Source organism: Vulpes vulpes, chromosome 14, assembly GCF_048418805.1.
Source record: "Vulpes vulpes isolate BD-2025 chromosome 14, VulVul3, whole genome shotgun sequence".
Taxonomy (NCBI): domain Eukaryota; kingdom Metazoa; phylum Chordata; class Mammalia; order Carnivora; family Canidae; genus Vulpes; species Vulpes vulpes.
Genome location: NC_132793.1, coordinates 13,813,681 through 13,830,094, shown reverse-complemented (window position 1 = coordinate 13,830,094; position 16,414 = coordinate 13,813,681). Strand labels below are relative to the sequence as shown.

Genomic DNA, 16,414 nt, shown 5'->3' with positions numbered 1-16,414 from the left:
GGGTCCGGGGAGGGTCCGGGGAGGGCCCGGGGAGGGGACTGCGCTCGGGGCCCGCCCTCTCCCTGCCCCTCCCGGAGGAAGAGGGTGGGGCCTGCGCCCCTGGGACTCGGGCGGGGGGCAGGGGACGCGGGTAGGGTGGGGGGGGCGTGGACTGTCGGGATAGTCAGGGAACTTTAGTCACGGGAACAAGGAATGGACTCCAGCCCTCAAGGCAGCGTGGCCTCGTGGGACACCTGCGGGACCTTCCCTGGCCCCCCTTCCCCCCCCCGGGGAAGGGGCGGTAAAGACGATGTGAGGATCCAAGCACCTGTTAGCATCGGGTTCCAGTCCTGACTCTGCACGGTCTAGCTGCGTCGCCTTGAGCGATGGCCCTGGAGCCTCAGTTTATTCATCCGCAAAGTGGGGCTGATGATAATGGCCTCAACCAGACCAGAGGTCTGTTGGGCAGTTTAAATGGGATGATGCACGGCGCCTGGCACGGAGCAAGGGCTCCCTGGGAATCTCCACCGCTGTTCGTTTTGTTCTTACTTCCTCCCTGGGGTCGGTTGAGTCACCTGTAGGTAGGAGCCTGGAGGCATCTTTTCCTTCCTCCTGGATAAAAGCCCAGGAAGGAGCACAGCTGCTGAGTGATGTGGTAATTGCGTCCTTAGTTTTCAAAGAAACTGCCAAGCTTTCTCCAGAGTGTTTGCACCACTTTCCATTTCCATCCGCAGCGAGTCAATGATCTAGTTTGTCCATGTCTTTGTCAGCATTTGGTGTTGTCCCTATTTTTGATTTTAGCCATTCTGATAGAGGTGTGGCAACATCTCACTGTGGCTTTAATATTTAATTTCCTAGTGACTGAGGATATTAAACATTTTTTCATATGGCTTCTTTGCCATCTGCATATCCTCTTCCGGGAATCATCTTTTCCTGCTGTTTGCTTGCCAGTTGGACTGTTTGTTTTAAGCTACTGAGTTTTGAGAGTAATTTATATATTCTTACATATGTGGTTTGCAAATATTCACCCCCCCCCCCCCAGCTTGCCTTTTCATCTCTTCAACAAAGCATTTCACAGAGCAAACATGGTAAGGGGGTGGCAGGAGATGAGGATCCTTACTAGGCCAGGAAGGACGAAAGTCCCAGCCCCCTCCACTTCCTCTGACACAGCCCTGGGAAGGAAGCTTGGGACACACTGTGACAGCCTGGTGAGGTTGGAAGTCAAGGCTCCTCAGGCAGCCTATGTTGGTGGGGGTGAGTTCACAGTTTTTTCCGTGGTGTTCAGCTGGAGTAAAGTCGGATTGTCTGATAGAGGTCTGGCTAGGCTGATCTTTCCCGGTGCTTTGGCTATAGAGTGCAGGTTCTTGTCGGGGCTTTCTGGGAGCTTCTGTGGGCATTTCTGGGTAGCCTGCTTCTTCCAAGTCTAAGATAGAGGAGGCAAAAATAAAATCCAATAGACTTTATCACCGGATTGTTCCTTGGGTCCCAAGGTACTGCCTTTATCTCTCTACTTTCCAGAGTCTTCTTGTTTTATGTGTATTGTACAGGGTTTTTCAGTTGTATTCAGCAGGAAGTAAAGAAAATCATGTCTACTCTGTCTTCTCAGAAGTGGAGGCTCCTCTGCTCTTTTTTATTATTTCCCATGTGGGTCACACTGCCATGATTCCCATAAACCCCTAGGGCAAGTTATTTCCCAATGGACCCTTTGCAGGCTGTGATGAAACTTTCTCCAGTGTCCTTTCAAATTGGGCACCTGACCTTGAGCCAGCCCAATCACCGGCTTCATCAAAGGTTCCAGCCAGGTTAGTAGCAGACGACCTCGGATGGAGGGTGAGGCCCTGCAGGGAGCACTTTGGACATTCGAAGCCTGGGTGTGGGAGGATAGTTTTCCAAACCAGAGAAACTATTCCTGGAGATTTGGGCCAGCTGACATCATAGAAACTGTGGCCCATTCCCCAAAGCCTGAGTGGAGGTAGTTGGGACCAGGATATATTGCACCCAGGGTCCCTGGACTGGCTTCCTTGTTCTGGAAGGAGCTAAGAGATAAAGAGGACAGTATTTAGTATTACAGCAGAGGTTTCAGTCTAGTGGCTCAAATGGAATAATAATAAATAGCAAGCACATATACTGCACTCACTATGTGCCAGGCACTGTTTTCAGAACTTTACATGTTTTAACTCATTTAATCTGTACGATAATCTGTGTGCATTACCCTTCTGAATCTGTCACCCTGCATTAGACAAAGCTACATTCAACTTCTGGCTGTACCACTTGACTTCTTATGTAACCCTAGACAAAGGCTTTAACCCCAGTGGGCCTGTTTCCTTATCTGAAATGGAAACAAGAGTATGTGGCTCACAGGGATGTTGGAAGAATTAATAAGCAAGGCTGTAACATGGTACTTACACAGAGTAAGCATTCAACAATTGACAACACTTATGATCATTCTGCTTGTGGCAGATTTTATTTTCCCAGGATGGCACCAACATCTATCTTCCATCCTCCATGGGCTTCCCATATGCTCCTCTTAAAACGTGATTGACACTCTTCCCACTGAGAGCTGGAGGTCCACGTTCCCACCTGTTGAATGTGGGTGGGGGCTTGTGCCACGCCAACCAATAGAACACAGCAGAACTGATGCTATGGGATCTCCAAGGCTGAGCCATAAGAAGGGTACAGCTTCTGCTTGGTTCGCTCAGTCCTGGGATTCCTGTCCTTGAAACCCAGCTACCATAACTGAATGTCAGACTAAACTAGGCACAAAAGCCACAGAGAGAAAGCAAGGCTCTAAACGAGCAGCCAGCAACAACTAACTGGCATATGAGCAAACGAGCCTACAGATAATTTCAGCTCCTAGCCTTCGAGTCTTTCAGCTAATGTCCCAGACATGGTGGAACAGAAACCAGACACCCCCACGCTGCCCTCTCCAAATTTCTGAGCCACATGATCCATGAGCATAACAAATAATTGTTTCATGTCATTGAGTTTTGGAGCAATTTGTTACATAGCAATAGGTAACTATTAGTATCGCTATTACTTTTCTCACCAGAGAGAGCAAGTGGGGGCAGAGTAACAGAAGAAGGGATCAAACTCACAGAGGAAGTTGGTGGCAGAGATCACCCAGAACTTGCAGAGGCTGAATCCTCTAAGAAGAGCTTCTTACAGGAAGCAGAATCCACACAACATGAGGCCCCTCGTTGGATGACTTGGACCTTAGCACCCTATAGGAGAAAAGGTGGCTCCCAGGCTGGATCCACTCACTCCCTTTCTTTGTTTTCCCCCCTTTACACTGAGAAAGAAGTAGAATGTGGGAGGGAGTTCTTAAAGAATTTCCATAGTTGATGGATGGTTTGACTACCATTTATTTTCATTCCCTGCTAGGCTTGTCAGTTAGATGAGGAAACTGAGGCTCAGAGAGATTAAGACATTTGCCCAAGGTCACACAGCTAGGGCATGATAGAGCTGAAATTCCTGTGATACACATCACCACTCCCCTACCACATTTTTAGAATTATTATTTTTTAGAAGATTTTATTTATTTATTATAGAGAGGAGTATGTGAGCAGGGGGAGGGGAGGAGGAAAGGACCCCTCATGCAGACTCCTTGCTGAGTGTGGAGCCCAATGTGGGATCGATCTCATGACCCTGAGATCATGACCTGGTCAAAACAAAGAGTCAGATGCTTAACTGACTGAGCCACCCAGGCGCCCCTCCCCCCATTTAATAGGAGCGCGCATACATATTGATTATAGTCACCAGCCCAGGTTTTAAGGGCTTGCTGTGGGTCAAGCACTGTGCTGAGCACTTACATGAATGACCATGCCATGCCTGATGACCTGCCTTCTCCTTGATCACTGAATGCCTCCCTCTTTGCAACCTTCCTCCTACTCCTGGAACATGCCGAGTACTTGGCATGACTGCTCCCTCTGCCTGGATGTCCCCCTGCGCCCCCTCCCACCATCCCATCTCAATGGTTGCTTCCTTCTCTCAAGTCTCAACTCAAATGTCACTTCTTCAGAGCACCCCCTCCCCCCCATTTACTGGAACATAACCTTCCTCAACTCCTCAACTTCGCGTCATACACTCTATAAAATCCCCGGAGTTCTTTCCTTCACTATGTGAGTCATCGTTTGAAGTATTCTCCACTAGATTAAACTCCATGAGAACAAGGAGTCCAAATTACTCCCTGCCACATTCCCAGCACCTGGGACAGTACCTGGAACGTAGCAGAGGTCCAGTAAGTCCTGAAAAATTGAAAATGCCTTAAGTCATTGTACTTTATTATTATGAACATCAACCAAAAGCATGACTCTCATTCATTCACAAGTGTTAACTGAGCATCTACTATATACTGGGTATCATTCTTGGTGCTGGGGCTATAGCAGTGGACAAACAAGATTAAAATCTCTGGTCTCTGGAGCTTTCCTTTTATTAGCTCTTTAATAAGATGAATGAATGAAATATGTCACATCTTCCATAGTGCTCACTGCTCTGGAGAAAAATAAAGCTGGGAGAGGGGAGAGTGCGCGGGGTATTAGTACCAGCTTTCCACTCCCCCTCCACAGAAGGGGAGGACTCAGCACCCCCCCCCCCACTAAGTCACGCACCGCTGTCAGCATTTTTCAGTGGGACATTTCAGTGGGACATTTTGGTCAGGCCTCTATAGCTCCAAGAGCAATATTGGCTTTGAATCCAGTCCCAGCAGGTGGGCCTCAGGCTGGGGTTGGGATTAGTTACCCCTTTTAGCTCTCTGGCTGGGTTTGAGGGGAGGTAGCAAGAGGTTCAGCCGTGCAGGGCCTTTCCTCTCTATGGGGGAGGGGGTAGGCCCAGAGTACCCCCCCCCCCCCACCAGCCCCAGCCAATGGGCTCATCTAACTCTGGGTTCTGGGCCATCCCCTGACCTTCTGTGTCCCAGGCAGGAGAGGAAGGTTTACAAATACGAGGAGGCCTTTGATCTTGATCGGCACCAAACCCCCAGGGTTCTGAATGTTTTTTGTTCCAAGCTGCAGGCCAGGACCATCCTCTGTTTTGCCTCCAGCAGGGAAGACTGTGGGTAGGTGGTGTGTGCGTGTGTGTGCATGTGTGTGTGTGCGTGTGCATGCGTGTGTGTGTTTGGGGTAGTGGGAGGAAGCCTCATGTGGCTCCATGATTTTCTTTTCCACAAGCAGGCTGCACTGGCATGAGGGAATTCAGTTCAGCAAATTTTACAGAGCACCTACTACCTTCTAGGCACTATTGTAGAAACCGTAGCTGGAGCAGGGGACAAACCAGGCCCCTGCCCACAGGGTAAACATGAAGCAATCAAGCAGATGAATGTGAAAGACAGCAGCAGGTGCTCAGGAATGGGATGAAAGTCAGGCTGCGGGGAAGCCTGGGTGGCTCAGCGGTTTAGCGCCACCTTTGGCCCAGAGCGTGATCCCGGAATCCCAGGATGGAGTCCCATGTCGGCTCCCTGCATGGAGCCTGCTTCTCCTTCTGCCTGTGTCTCTGCCTCTCTCTCTCTCTCTCTGTGTTTCTCATGAGTAAATAAATAAAATTAAATAAATAAATAAATAAATAAGTAAGTAAATAAATAAATAAATAAATAAAAGAAAGGCTAGGGAGGGCTGGGAGGGGGTGTCACTTTTACATAGGGTGCTCACTGGAGACCTCTCAAAGTGGCATTTGGCAGAGACCTACAGGAAGTGAGGGAGGCAGTCACATCAAGATTCGTAAGGAACAGTGTTGCAGGCAAAGGGAACAGCAAGTACAAAGTCCCTGAAATAGCAGCAGGACTGTCTATTGGAAGAACGGGGTGACCAAGTAGGGGCAGAGGAACAGAAGGGGCCAAACACACAGAGGAAGCTGCCGGCAGAGATCGGCCAGGTCTTCCAGAGGCTGAATCTCAGTCCAGGGGTCTCACCTTACAGCCCACGAAGGGAAGGGGCTGGAGTCTGCCTGTAATGCTTCTTCACTTTGATCTCAGTAGAGAGGCCTGTGCTGCCCAATATGCCAAGCTGACCCAGGAAGGAAGCAAGATGCCAATGAAGAAGTATGACTTTAGGGGACGGATATCTGTGTTTTGGTTAGGAATATTTTGGCTTCAAGTGATAGGAAACCTGGCTAAAGCACTTTCAGCTTCAAAAATGCTTACTTATACAAGTCATAAGTCAGGGAAAAGAGGTCTGAGGTGTGACATCACTAAGGATGGACTCACATTTCTGCCCATTCTTTATTCCCTTGTCTTCCTCTCACTGATGCTTTACCCAAAGGGCAGCCTCTGGTCCCAAGACGGCTGCTGAACCTCCAGTTATCACCACTGCACTTAAAGGGAGGAATTGCTGATTGGGGGTGTGTTGGAATCAGGGCATAAAGAGAATTCTCACACCTTTCCTAACTTCTCTGCCCCAGAAGCAACTTCTGCAGATTTGCTTTGTGTCTTATTGGCCAGAAAAAAGTCACATGCCCATCTGTATATCAGGGACCAGGCCGACATTCCCTGAGATGAAGCCATTTTCACCTACTAAATACCTGAACAAATAGAGGCTCTGTCCAAAAGGAATCAAGAGGGTGGCTTTTGGTTGGCAAATGACAGTGCCTGGCATAAGCTCTATCATTTATAAGCTGATGACTGGGCAAGTCACTTAGCATCTCTGAAACTTTGCTTCCTCATCCTTAAAATGGGTACAGTAAATAACTGCTGTTTCTGCCTTCTTAGCATCTACCCGCCGTCCTTCTCAGGAACACTTGGATCTTCTTTAGGGCAGTGGTTCTCAGAACAGCATCACTTGGGAACTTGTTAAAATGCAAATTCTCAGCTCAGGCCCAGAACTTTGGATTTGGAAACACTGGAGTTGGGGCCAGCAGTGTGGAGAAGTGTACCTGTGTATCTTTGGCTTCTAAGTGGAGCAAATGATGCTTTATTATAATCGCCTATTTGTTGTTTGTAAAAATTGTATTAATAGGTCATATGATAATAACAGTTGCTAGTCGTTACAATGTGCCAGACACTGTGGTAGCACTCTACATGCATTATTTCACTGATGCTTGTGCTGGGCATCGACCTGCAGCCCAGGTCCCCAAGACAAGCCTGATTGCCCCAAATGTAGGAAGTATGGTCAGGAGACAGCCATCAGCTGTCAGCCCTTCAAGGATGGTGTCCCTGCAGAGAATGACCTCACCCATGTTCATGTCCTTCCAGGGGTGGCCCACCAGTGACTGTGTGATGGGGGATTATGAGGGCCTGTTCATCTCAGCCCAACTTGGGACATCACTGCAGGGCCACTGTAGCCAAAAGCTCCCCATGGGGTCAGCTGAGGCCATTGCTGGGTCTGTTTTCTGATCGTACTTCTCCCCCTGCCCTCTCTTGCCCTCTCCTGCCCTTCTCTTCCCTTTTTCCTTCCCTTCTGTGAAGGATGACCCTCAAAGGGACACTTTAGTAAACATCCCACCTACATTGCAGCTCACAGTCTGCTTCCCGGGATTCTGACCCATGACCGCTCACGGCAGCTCCACGAGGTAGGCACCATCATCAATCCATCTTACAGATGGGGACACTGAGGCTCCAAGAGGTGCGATGAGTGGGTCCCACATCACACAGCTGGTAAGCAAGGAGACATGAGATGAGAAGCCATCGAGTTTCTGATTAGAGTAGCAGCATAGATTGGCTTTACAAGGGTGCCTCTGGTTGTTGAACAGGGGAGAGTATGGAAGGCAGGTCAGAAGCAGGGGGAGCAATGGGGACACCGTGGATTGCAGCAGCGTCGAAAGGGGGGCAAGGGGCTCCAGGGTGGAGCTGGGCTCCGTCATCCCTGTAGCTTCTTCAAGGTCCAGCACAGAGCCAGACACAGCCAAGGTGCTCAACAAATACCCAGTGAATGAATGAGTGAAGAGGTGAGGGAGTGAATGACAAAATTAAATCAGGAGAGAACTAGACAGCCCCATGCAGCCCGAGTGATTAGCACAGGGCCTGCCAGAGAGGGATGCTCAGCTGAGGTGCTGAGTGGATAAATGAACCAAGTTCCAAGTAGGGAGAGAGATGGAAAGGAGGGAAGGAGAGGAAGGAGAAGGAGGGGCAGAGGAGGGAGGGGACGAGAGAAGGGGGGAAGGAGGAGGATGGAATGGGAGGGAAGCTTCTTCACACTGACAAGGACAGTAACTGGCGACCTCTGCTGGCAAACAGAGCCACTCCTCTGGGCCCCAGAAAGGGTGGTTGGGTCTTTTGGAGTGGCAGCACTGTGAATTCAGGGCACTAGAGGAAAGTCCCAGTGCCCTATCAGCTGGGTTCTCACAGCCAGGGGTTCTAGCAGCCAGCGGCAGCAGGGTCAGGACCAGGATGAGGCAAGGGAGGCTCTCCTGCAGGCACACGTTTAAGGGAGCACCTAAAAACTCAATAAATCAAGACAAGTATCTTAACGTGGTATTTTAAAAAATCAACTTGGCTGACTATGGCCCACAAGTTGGCTGCCTGGCTTTGTAAATAAGTTGTTATCGGAACCAGGACCCATCCCAGCAGAGATGAGACACAGGTCCCCTCAATGGTGCAGGGGTTGCCAGATCCTCGTGGCAAGCACATGCCGTGAGTGTGGTCAGTTTACCAAACAAGAATGTGCCTGCTGGACAGGGCACTCACTGTGCCCAGTTTGGGTAACTCTACTCCGTGGTCCATAGGCCAGCCACAAGAGCTCTTCTAAATGTTCTAGAAAGATGTGGGCATTGTATGCTTGGCAGTGTTGGACATATCACAATGTCACATCATATTTTCCTGGCTATGCCACTCACTAGCTGTGTGACCTCAGCCAAGCAAGGCTCCATTCCCCTGTGCTTCAATTGCCTCCTCTGTCAAATAGGTTAATGCATACAAAGAACTTAGTAACTGCTCAATGGTGAACTGCTAGGCTTAAAAATGTGGGATTGAATCCCAGCTCTGTCACTTATGTGACCCTAAGGACATGATATTTTGCATTGCTGAGCATATTTCCTCATCTGTAAAATAAGGTTTATAACTCCTGCCTGGGAAGGTTCCCATTGGAATTCACACGGAGCTGCTAGTGCCACTGGCTCACAGCTGCAAAGTACCAGCTGTCCCCATGAGGACTTTGAGGAAACTGGAATTGCGGTGGGTTGCTCAGCCCTTTGTGAGATACTGAACCAGGGGTGGAATTCATGGCTCGTCTAGGAATGCTTGAATCCATTACTTCTCGTCATGGGCCACAGGCTGAGCATACAAAGGGACAGTTCTCCTCCTGGGAACATTTGGGGTTTCTCCAGTATCCCCCTCTCCCTCAATGCTTACAAAGATCATTTTAACTTCTCCACTGCCGCTGGCCACAGTGCCACACACACCAACAGGGCCAAGCGGTTCACAGCACATGCGCCAAGGCCTCCGCTCCAAGGCCACCACCATCTCTGACCTGGCTAGTGGAGCAGCCTTCCCCCTGGTTTCTCGCTTCTCTGATTGCCCTCTCTGAGCCCCTTTTCTACTAATGTAAATGTCTCCCTGTTTAAAAGACTGAGATGCAGTGAGAACAAACCCCAGGCTGGTTACAAGGCCCTGTGTGATCTGATCCTTCCCTCTTCCCCCATATCATTCCCTGCTCCTCCTCCACTCTGCTCCCTGCAAACCCGCCACCCTGGCCTCACTGCCCAAGGATGCTCCGCCTTTGCCAACTTTGTCCCTGTGCCTGGACCATGCTCCCCGCTTCCCACTTCTGCACACATCATTTCCAGTGTCAGTTTGTTTCCTTGTAAGAGTAAGGACAGCCTCGTGTCTCCTCTGTAACTCCAGTGCCTGGGCACACAGCGAGCACCAGGTATTTGCTAATAATTTACTGCCTGCATGTGCATGTGAACCACCCACTCTCCCCACAAGGCAGATACCAGCCTTATTAGCCTTATAGTACATGTGAGGAAATGAGCCCTCTCAGTCATGCTGAAAATAGTCATTGAAAAAATTATTGCCAGCTCCTAGGGCCCCTGAAGTTTTTTGAAAATGTTATAGAATGCCAATACATACTATAATAATATAAAGATAAAATTATAACTATATAAATACTAAGTATAATATGACAATATAAATATATAAAATAATATTACAAATAATAATATAATCATAACCAGCATCTCATTTCTTAAAGAATCATGAAGAGCATGTGGGCTTGGGAATCATGTAGAAGTATCCCTTGCTACCTGTGACATCTTGGGCAAGGTCACCCCTCTTGGAGCCCATTTCTCCATCCACAAACTGGGGAGAATACCTTAGAGTTGTTTTAAATACGGTATAAACACTCCTGGCACAGTATCCAACAAGCAGTAAACAGGCAACGATATTAACACTACTCTCTACTGGTCATCACAACACAGGAAGGGAAGTTTTTGTTCATCCCTGGGCATCTGCCACAGGCAGAGTTGACTATGGTGAAGGAGACACAGCCCCAGACTCCCAGGAATGCTCACTCCCCATGCACACCCCAGGATCCAATAGGATACCAGCTACATATAAGGCACTCAAAATATTTATTTGCTAACTGGAGCTGGCAAGGAGGAAAGGTATTTTATAATACCTCCCCACAGCCACACACCTCTTGGGGAGAAACTGAGGATGGGCAGGGTTTTAAGTGTAAGTTAATTTGTGGCATCTTGCACCTTAGCTCAGTTTTCCTGCCCTTTCCCTCAAATCAGGCTTTATCAAATTCTAGTCCTTTCCAGGCCACTTCACCTCTTTTGTTCTATATATTTACTACCTGTGACCAAAATGGACTCATCTACATAAACTAAAAGGAACTTTGTATCAGTCAACTTTTTGACAGAGCAACAAAAATAAAAACAATTCTCTATAAAATTATGTACATTTCAGCTGCCTGGCTGCTATGAGCCTGCCTTTTTTTTTTTTTTTTTTTAACAAGACTAATTGGAGTAAAGCAGTATTTTTCCTTTCTTGACTATGACCCTCAAAAAGCATACTTTATATCAAAACCCGGTATATACCCTTGTCTACATGCACCTTTGAAACAAGTTTTCTAAAACAGTACTTACACGTCATGCACTCTGATTTCCTAGTCTATGATACTACTTCAGTTTTAATATGCTGGTGATATCCCATATATTGGTTTCCAAAGGACTAGGCCATGTACACAACAAAAAAATGCTGGATTAGCAGGCTGATAGAGACATCCGTCACCAACTGAGACTGTCTTTGTCTCACCCAAAGGACTGAAAGGCAAATAACATCCTCATTATGTGGTTCAATGTTCTGCAATGCCATGTCCACGTACCCAACGTATATATGGCACAGCGGGAGAAAGCCTGTCCTAGATTTCTTTTAGATACACAATTCTGCTTAGAATGTGTTGAGAACTGTGGACAATAATGATACTTAACAAGCATGATCACAGACAGCACTTAAAATGTCTCAACACCTTTATTTAGGTCTAATCTCGTATTTGGAGCACTCCTTCACGTTCCTTTTGACATAAATGGCCTAAATGCCTGTAGGCATCAAACAGACTCTTCTACCCAACCATGGACCTCTTTCTTCCTCTTAGGCGCACTTCATCTAATTTTTTTAACACTGGCCTGGACTTTTTGGAGAAGGTGGAGTAGCTTTTCAGGAAGGCTTCAAACACAGTCTCAGTTTTGGGGTGGGTACTGAGGAAGGCTTTCTCTAGCACGTAGAGGTCAACTCCCTTATCTTCTGGAAGTGCTGAAATGAAACTCAGCCCAAAGTCTATGAGCACAATGTTCAGCTGTTCCACTGGGGGTTTCAGGAGCATGTTCGAGGTGGTGAGATCACCATGAATGAGGTCTTCATCGTGCATTCGAGCCAAAACCTGCCCAACTGTCTTGGCTAGGCTGAGGAGACTTTGAGGAGTTTTTTCAGTCTCCATGGTAGACTGAATATAATCTCGAACAGTCACTGAGCCTTCGATTTCTTCCATGTATAAGCAGTTGGATGCATAGTCTACAAAAAAGACAACTGGAGCAGATATCCCTGCAATCAAGATATAAATGGTTATTGGATTCAATTCTTTCCTAATGTTAAGTTTGATTTTCAAAGACTGAGCCAGACTTTTACAGTGCACATCTGCTTCTTCTAGGAAAAGAGATTTAGGAATGCTGCAGAATAGTACAACTTAACTCATCTGGAAGTTTCTTTCCCCTGTTCATGCCCTGCAGGACTGTGCCTTAAGCCACCCCACAGCTAGGTTTAGGAGTGCCAAAGCGCCCTCCTCCTTTCCACTCTTTATGAATGGATTTCATGTGTCATACTTCTTCCCTAAACAACAACAACAAAGAGCCAGAAGGGTAAGCATAGTCAGAGTAGGTTCTTGTATCCTCACAAGGATACAGATGGGCCAAACAATGTGTTGCCTGAAATAATCACCTTTAGTCAGAAATGGTGGATTCAAATTCTGGCTCCCTTCCTTATTAGTTGTTTGACCTAAAAGTCAAATCAATTCTCCAAGCCTCCAAGCTTCTGTTTCTAGAATATGAATCATTCAAGAATTCATTGCATTCAAAGACTGAATGACAATCAGGCCCAGCACGCTTTTCTACATACCGGAACCATCTCAGTTGAGGATACAGCAGGAAACAAAGCAGCTATGATCCCTACTTAATGGAAATTACATCCTAGAGAGAGTGAAAATAGAGAACAGGAGCACACAAATAACCCCATTAAATCCATGCAAGGGCAGATATATATATATATATATATCTGCTTGCTGGCTACAAAATTTCCTCCAGCTCTCCCATCACCTAACAATGTCCTGGTGTAAAGCAAGTGCCTAAAGAATATTAATAGGGCAGCCAGGGTGGCTCAGCGGTTTAGTGCCTGCCTTCAGCCCAGGGTGTGATCCTGGAGTTCCGGGATCCAGTCCCACATTGGGCTTCCTGCATGGAGCCTGCTTCTCCCTCTGCCTGTGTCTCAGCCTCTCTCTCTGTGTGTCTCTCATGAATAAATAAATAAAATCTTTTAAAATATTATTTTTAAAAAAGAATATCAATAAAAGAAAGAAAGAACATGTAAAAGTCAAAGGCCAGTGTTTGAATCAGAGTAATGGGCTGAGAGCCTGGCTGGGTCACTAACTGTGCAACCTTGAACAAGTTACCTGAGCCTCAGTTTCTCATCTGAGGACAAGACATACCCTGGTGGTGTACAACGGTGTTTTATTGATTTATTTTAAAAGATTTTATTTACTTATTCGTGAGAGACACAGAGACAGGCGGAGGGAGAAGCACCTTGGCTCAGTTTACCCGGGATCCCGATGCCAGAACTCGATCCCAGGACCCTGGGATCGTGACCTGAGCCAAAGGTAAATAAATGCTCAACCACTGAGCCACCCGGGCGTCCCTTAACGAAAAAGCAAGAAAGGATTCAATGAAATCTAAAACGGACTGAGTGCTGTGGACCAGCCATACATTCCAACGTACTGTGAATTCCCTTCACAGGAGAGGACGCCTAAGCCGTTTGTTGCAAGCTTTGCAATATGAAGCGGTGGTGGTGGTGGGGGGGGGGGGGGTCGGTATTTGAACCCAGAGAGCCTGGCTCCGCGGCAAGCATTTGTAATTCCACCTGCTCCTTAATTAAAAGGAAGGAAATGAAGAGAGAATGCACGGGCACGGAGACGGTAGAAATGGGGAAACTGAGGCTCGGGGCGCTCGGCGTCGCGTGGAGTACCAGCGGTAGAGCAACGGCTCCAGGACACATGCTCGCGGCTGCTAGAACCAGCTGCTAAGAAACGCGGCTCCTGGAGAATGGATGAAACGGAGAGCGAGAGGGGAGGGCCACTGCTCAGCAGAAGTTCAGGCAGCAGGTGCACAGGGAGCGGGGGGAGCAGGCAGCGCGCGGCGCGGCGCGGCGCTCACGGAGACCCCCGCCCCGCCCCGCCCCCGGCCGCCCCGCGCCCCGGCCCGCCCGCCTCACCTGCGCGGCGGCAGCGGAGCAGCGCCCGGGCCTCCTGCACCGTCCGCCGCCGGCCGAGCCGCGCCTCCAGCGCCGGGTGCCGGTAGCCCTTGGGGAAGCGGTGCTTCACCACCGCCGCGCGGCCCTGGAAGCGGCCGCGGAACACGCGCGCCTCGGCGCCCTGCTTCACCAGTTCCAGGCCGCTCAAGAAGCGGCTGTTCCGCTCCCGGGCCGCGGCCAGCGCCTCGGCCTCCCGCGGCGGCTCCTCGTTCTCCGCGCCGGCAGCGGCGTCGGGGGCCGCCATGACTGCGCCTCGGCGCCGCCTCTCGGAGCCCGTCGGCTCTCTCCGGAAACTGCCGGCGATGTTCGGCTCGCCCCGTGAGTCTTCGGGCCTCTTCGGCCACTCCGAGGCCGACGCTTCCGCCTGTGGCAGTAGCCCCGCCTCCCACATCTTCGGCTATCTCCGTGCGTCCTCGGCAACCCTCGGCAACCCTCGGCGACTCTCGGCCGTCCTGGGCTCTCTCCTGAAGTGCCGGGTCTCTTGGTCGGCCTTGGTGCCCTTTGCGGAAATCGTTTATTAATGGTATCCCCTCTTTACTCTTTTTTTTTTTTTAAAGATTTTATTTATTTATTCATAGAGACAGAGAGAGAGGCAGAGACATAGGCAGAAGGAGAAGCAGGCTCCATGCAGGGAGCCCGACGTGGGACTCGATCCTGGGTCTCCAGGGTCACCCCCCCCCCCCCCCCCCCCCCCGAGCTGCAGGCGGCGCGAAACCAGTGTGCCACCGGGGCTGCCCTCCTTTTTTTTTTTTTTTTTTTTTAAGAATTTATTTATTTATTCATGAGAGACACAGAGAGAGGGAGAAGCAGGCTCCACGCAGGGAGCCCAACGGGACTCGATTCCGGATCCCCAGGACCACGCCCCGGGCCCAAGGCGGTGCTAAACAGCTGCCCGTCCCCTCTTTACTCTTAAAAGCGTGCTAGTTTGGATGATATGGTATCATATCATGACCAAAGTATATGGTCACCCTATGGGTCGTAGAGTGGTGGCAGTGGATGGGTAGTGGTACAATTTCAAATAAGGTAATTAAGAAGGCTTCTTTGAACACGTAATGTTTGACCCCTGTGAATGGATGCCTGCGAGATGAGCACTCTGGGCATAGGGAATGGCAAGTGCAAAGGCCCTGGGGGAGAAGTATGCTTTGCATGTTTGGGGAAGAGCAAGTTTTTTAACCTCTCTGTGCTTTAGTTTCTCATCTATGTATAAGATTATAAATAATATCCATCACGGAGGCTTTGTGAGGATTAAATGAGTAACTAGAAATAAAACCCATAGTACCATGCCAGGCACATGATAAGCATATCATCTATGGAGGTGAAAGCTAATATTATTTATGGAGGGCTTAATACAATAGCTGTTATAAAAAGACTCCCAGCATCCAACCACTATTCAGGGGGATGGGCCTCCCCATAGTGTGATATCAAAGCCACACTGCATTGTAGATGACCCCCGTTACCCCATGTCTTGGCTGCCAGTGCTCAGACACAGGAGCAAAGGGTTAGTGTGGCTTCCTGCAAGAGCCCTGACTTGTACCACCTGGGGATGGCTGTGTGTTTTAGTGATTGTATTAGTTAGGGTACAGGATAAGCTGCTATAACAAAGTGACCCAAAAATAGTGGCTTATTATGAGAGATCTTTCTTTCTTATGTAGGAGCATAGCTCTGGCATCCTCAACTGGTTGCTACCTTCTCTGAGTCTATTCCAGTTGTACCCCTACTCCAGTTGGCAAGAAGAGGAATTAGAGTGAGGATAGGCAGCTAAGAATTTGATCCAAAGTTCCACACATCGCTTCCACTCACATTCTCTTGGCCAGAACTGAGTCACATGGCCCCTGAAGCTAAAAAGGAAGCTGGAAAAACCTATTCTCTAGGCAGGGCAGCCATGAACTCAGCTAAAACTTTGGGAGAGTATTACTGAAAGGAAGTAGGGGAGGAATTATAACAGGAGAAAATCAGTAGGCTGCCACAGTTTTGGTATTTTAAGCTGCAAGGAGCAGATTTGTCAACTAAATAGCTTACTTAGGATAAACAATACGTTCATGTATTATCCAACAGAATAAAATTTTAAGAAGTCATGGGTCCCAGGTATCCTTCAGTTACTTCATGATTTTAAGAACCCATGGTATTCCCATTTTTCTACCTTCATGTCTGAATTTATACCCTTTACCAGCCTTAGCTTTGGTCCTTACACTTGTCATCTTATGGTCACAAGACGGCCATCAAAATTCCACACATGATATGAAGTTACAAAAACATCTGGCTAAAGAAGAGAGGTGCTACATCCTATGCACCACTCTTTGGGAGAAAACCCTTTGCTAGAAGTCCCTCCTCTCCCACCAGCCTTCCTCCATGGGACATTGGCCACAATAGGGCCATGCATCTTTGCTTTAGCTCCTCAGGAAGATGGAAAAGTGAGAATCTGGCATTTTTGGCCTGTGCAGATGGAGACCTGCTCTAGAAGCAAGGAGGAAGGGAACTAGGCATAGCCACTGG

General features: G+C 48.6%; 1 protein-coding gene across 1 annotated transcript; it reads right to left on the bottom strand.

The window, feature by feature from the left end:
- Window positions 1-11,358: 11,358 nt before the first annotated feature.
- On the bottom strand, window positions 11,359-14,177 carry TP53RK (TP53 regulating kinase). Its single transcript, XM_026014743.2, has 2 exons — window positions 13,883-14,177; window positions 11,359-11,947 (listed from the first exon to the last, which is right to left on the bottom strand). Exons 1-2 carry the CDS (start codon window positions 14,163-14,165, stop codon window positions 11,469-11,471), a joined length of 762 nt encoding a protein of 253 aa, XP_025870528.2. The 5' UTR covers window positions 14,166-14,177; the 3' UTR covers window positions 11,359-11,468.
- Window positions 14,178-16,414: the final 2,237 nt, after the last annotated feature.

What these genes read in the sequence shown, in the direction of transcription:
- TP53RK (XM_026014743.2), bottom strand. Translation starts at nt 14,165, where the DNA reads ATGGCGGCCCCCGACGCCGCTGCCGGCGCGGAGAACGAGGAGCCGCCG. An exon ending in GCTCCGCTGCCGCCGCGCAG is followed by an intron (nt 11,948 to 13,882) that starts GTGAGGCGGGCG and finishes TCTTGATTGCAG; the next exon opens with GGATATCTGCTCCAGTTGTC.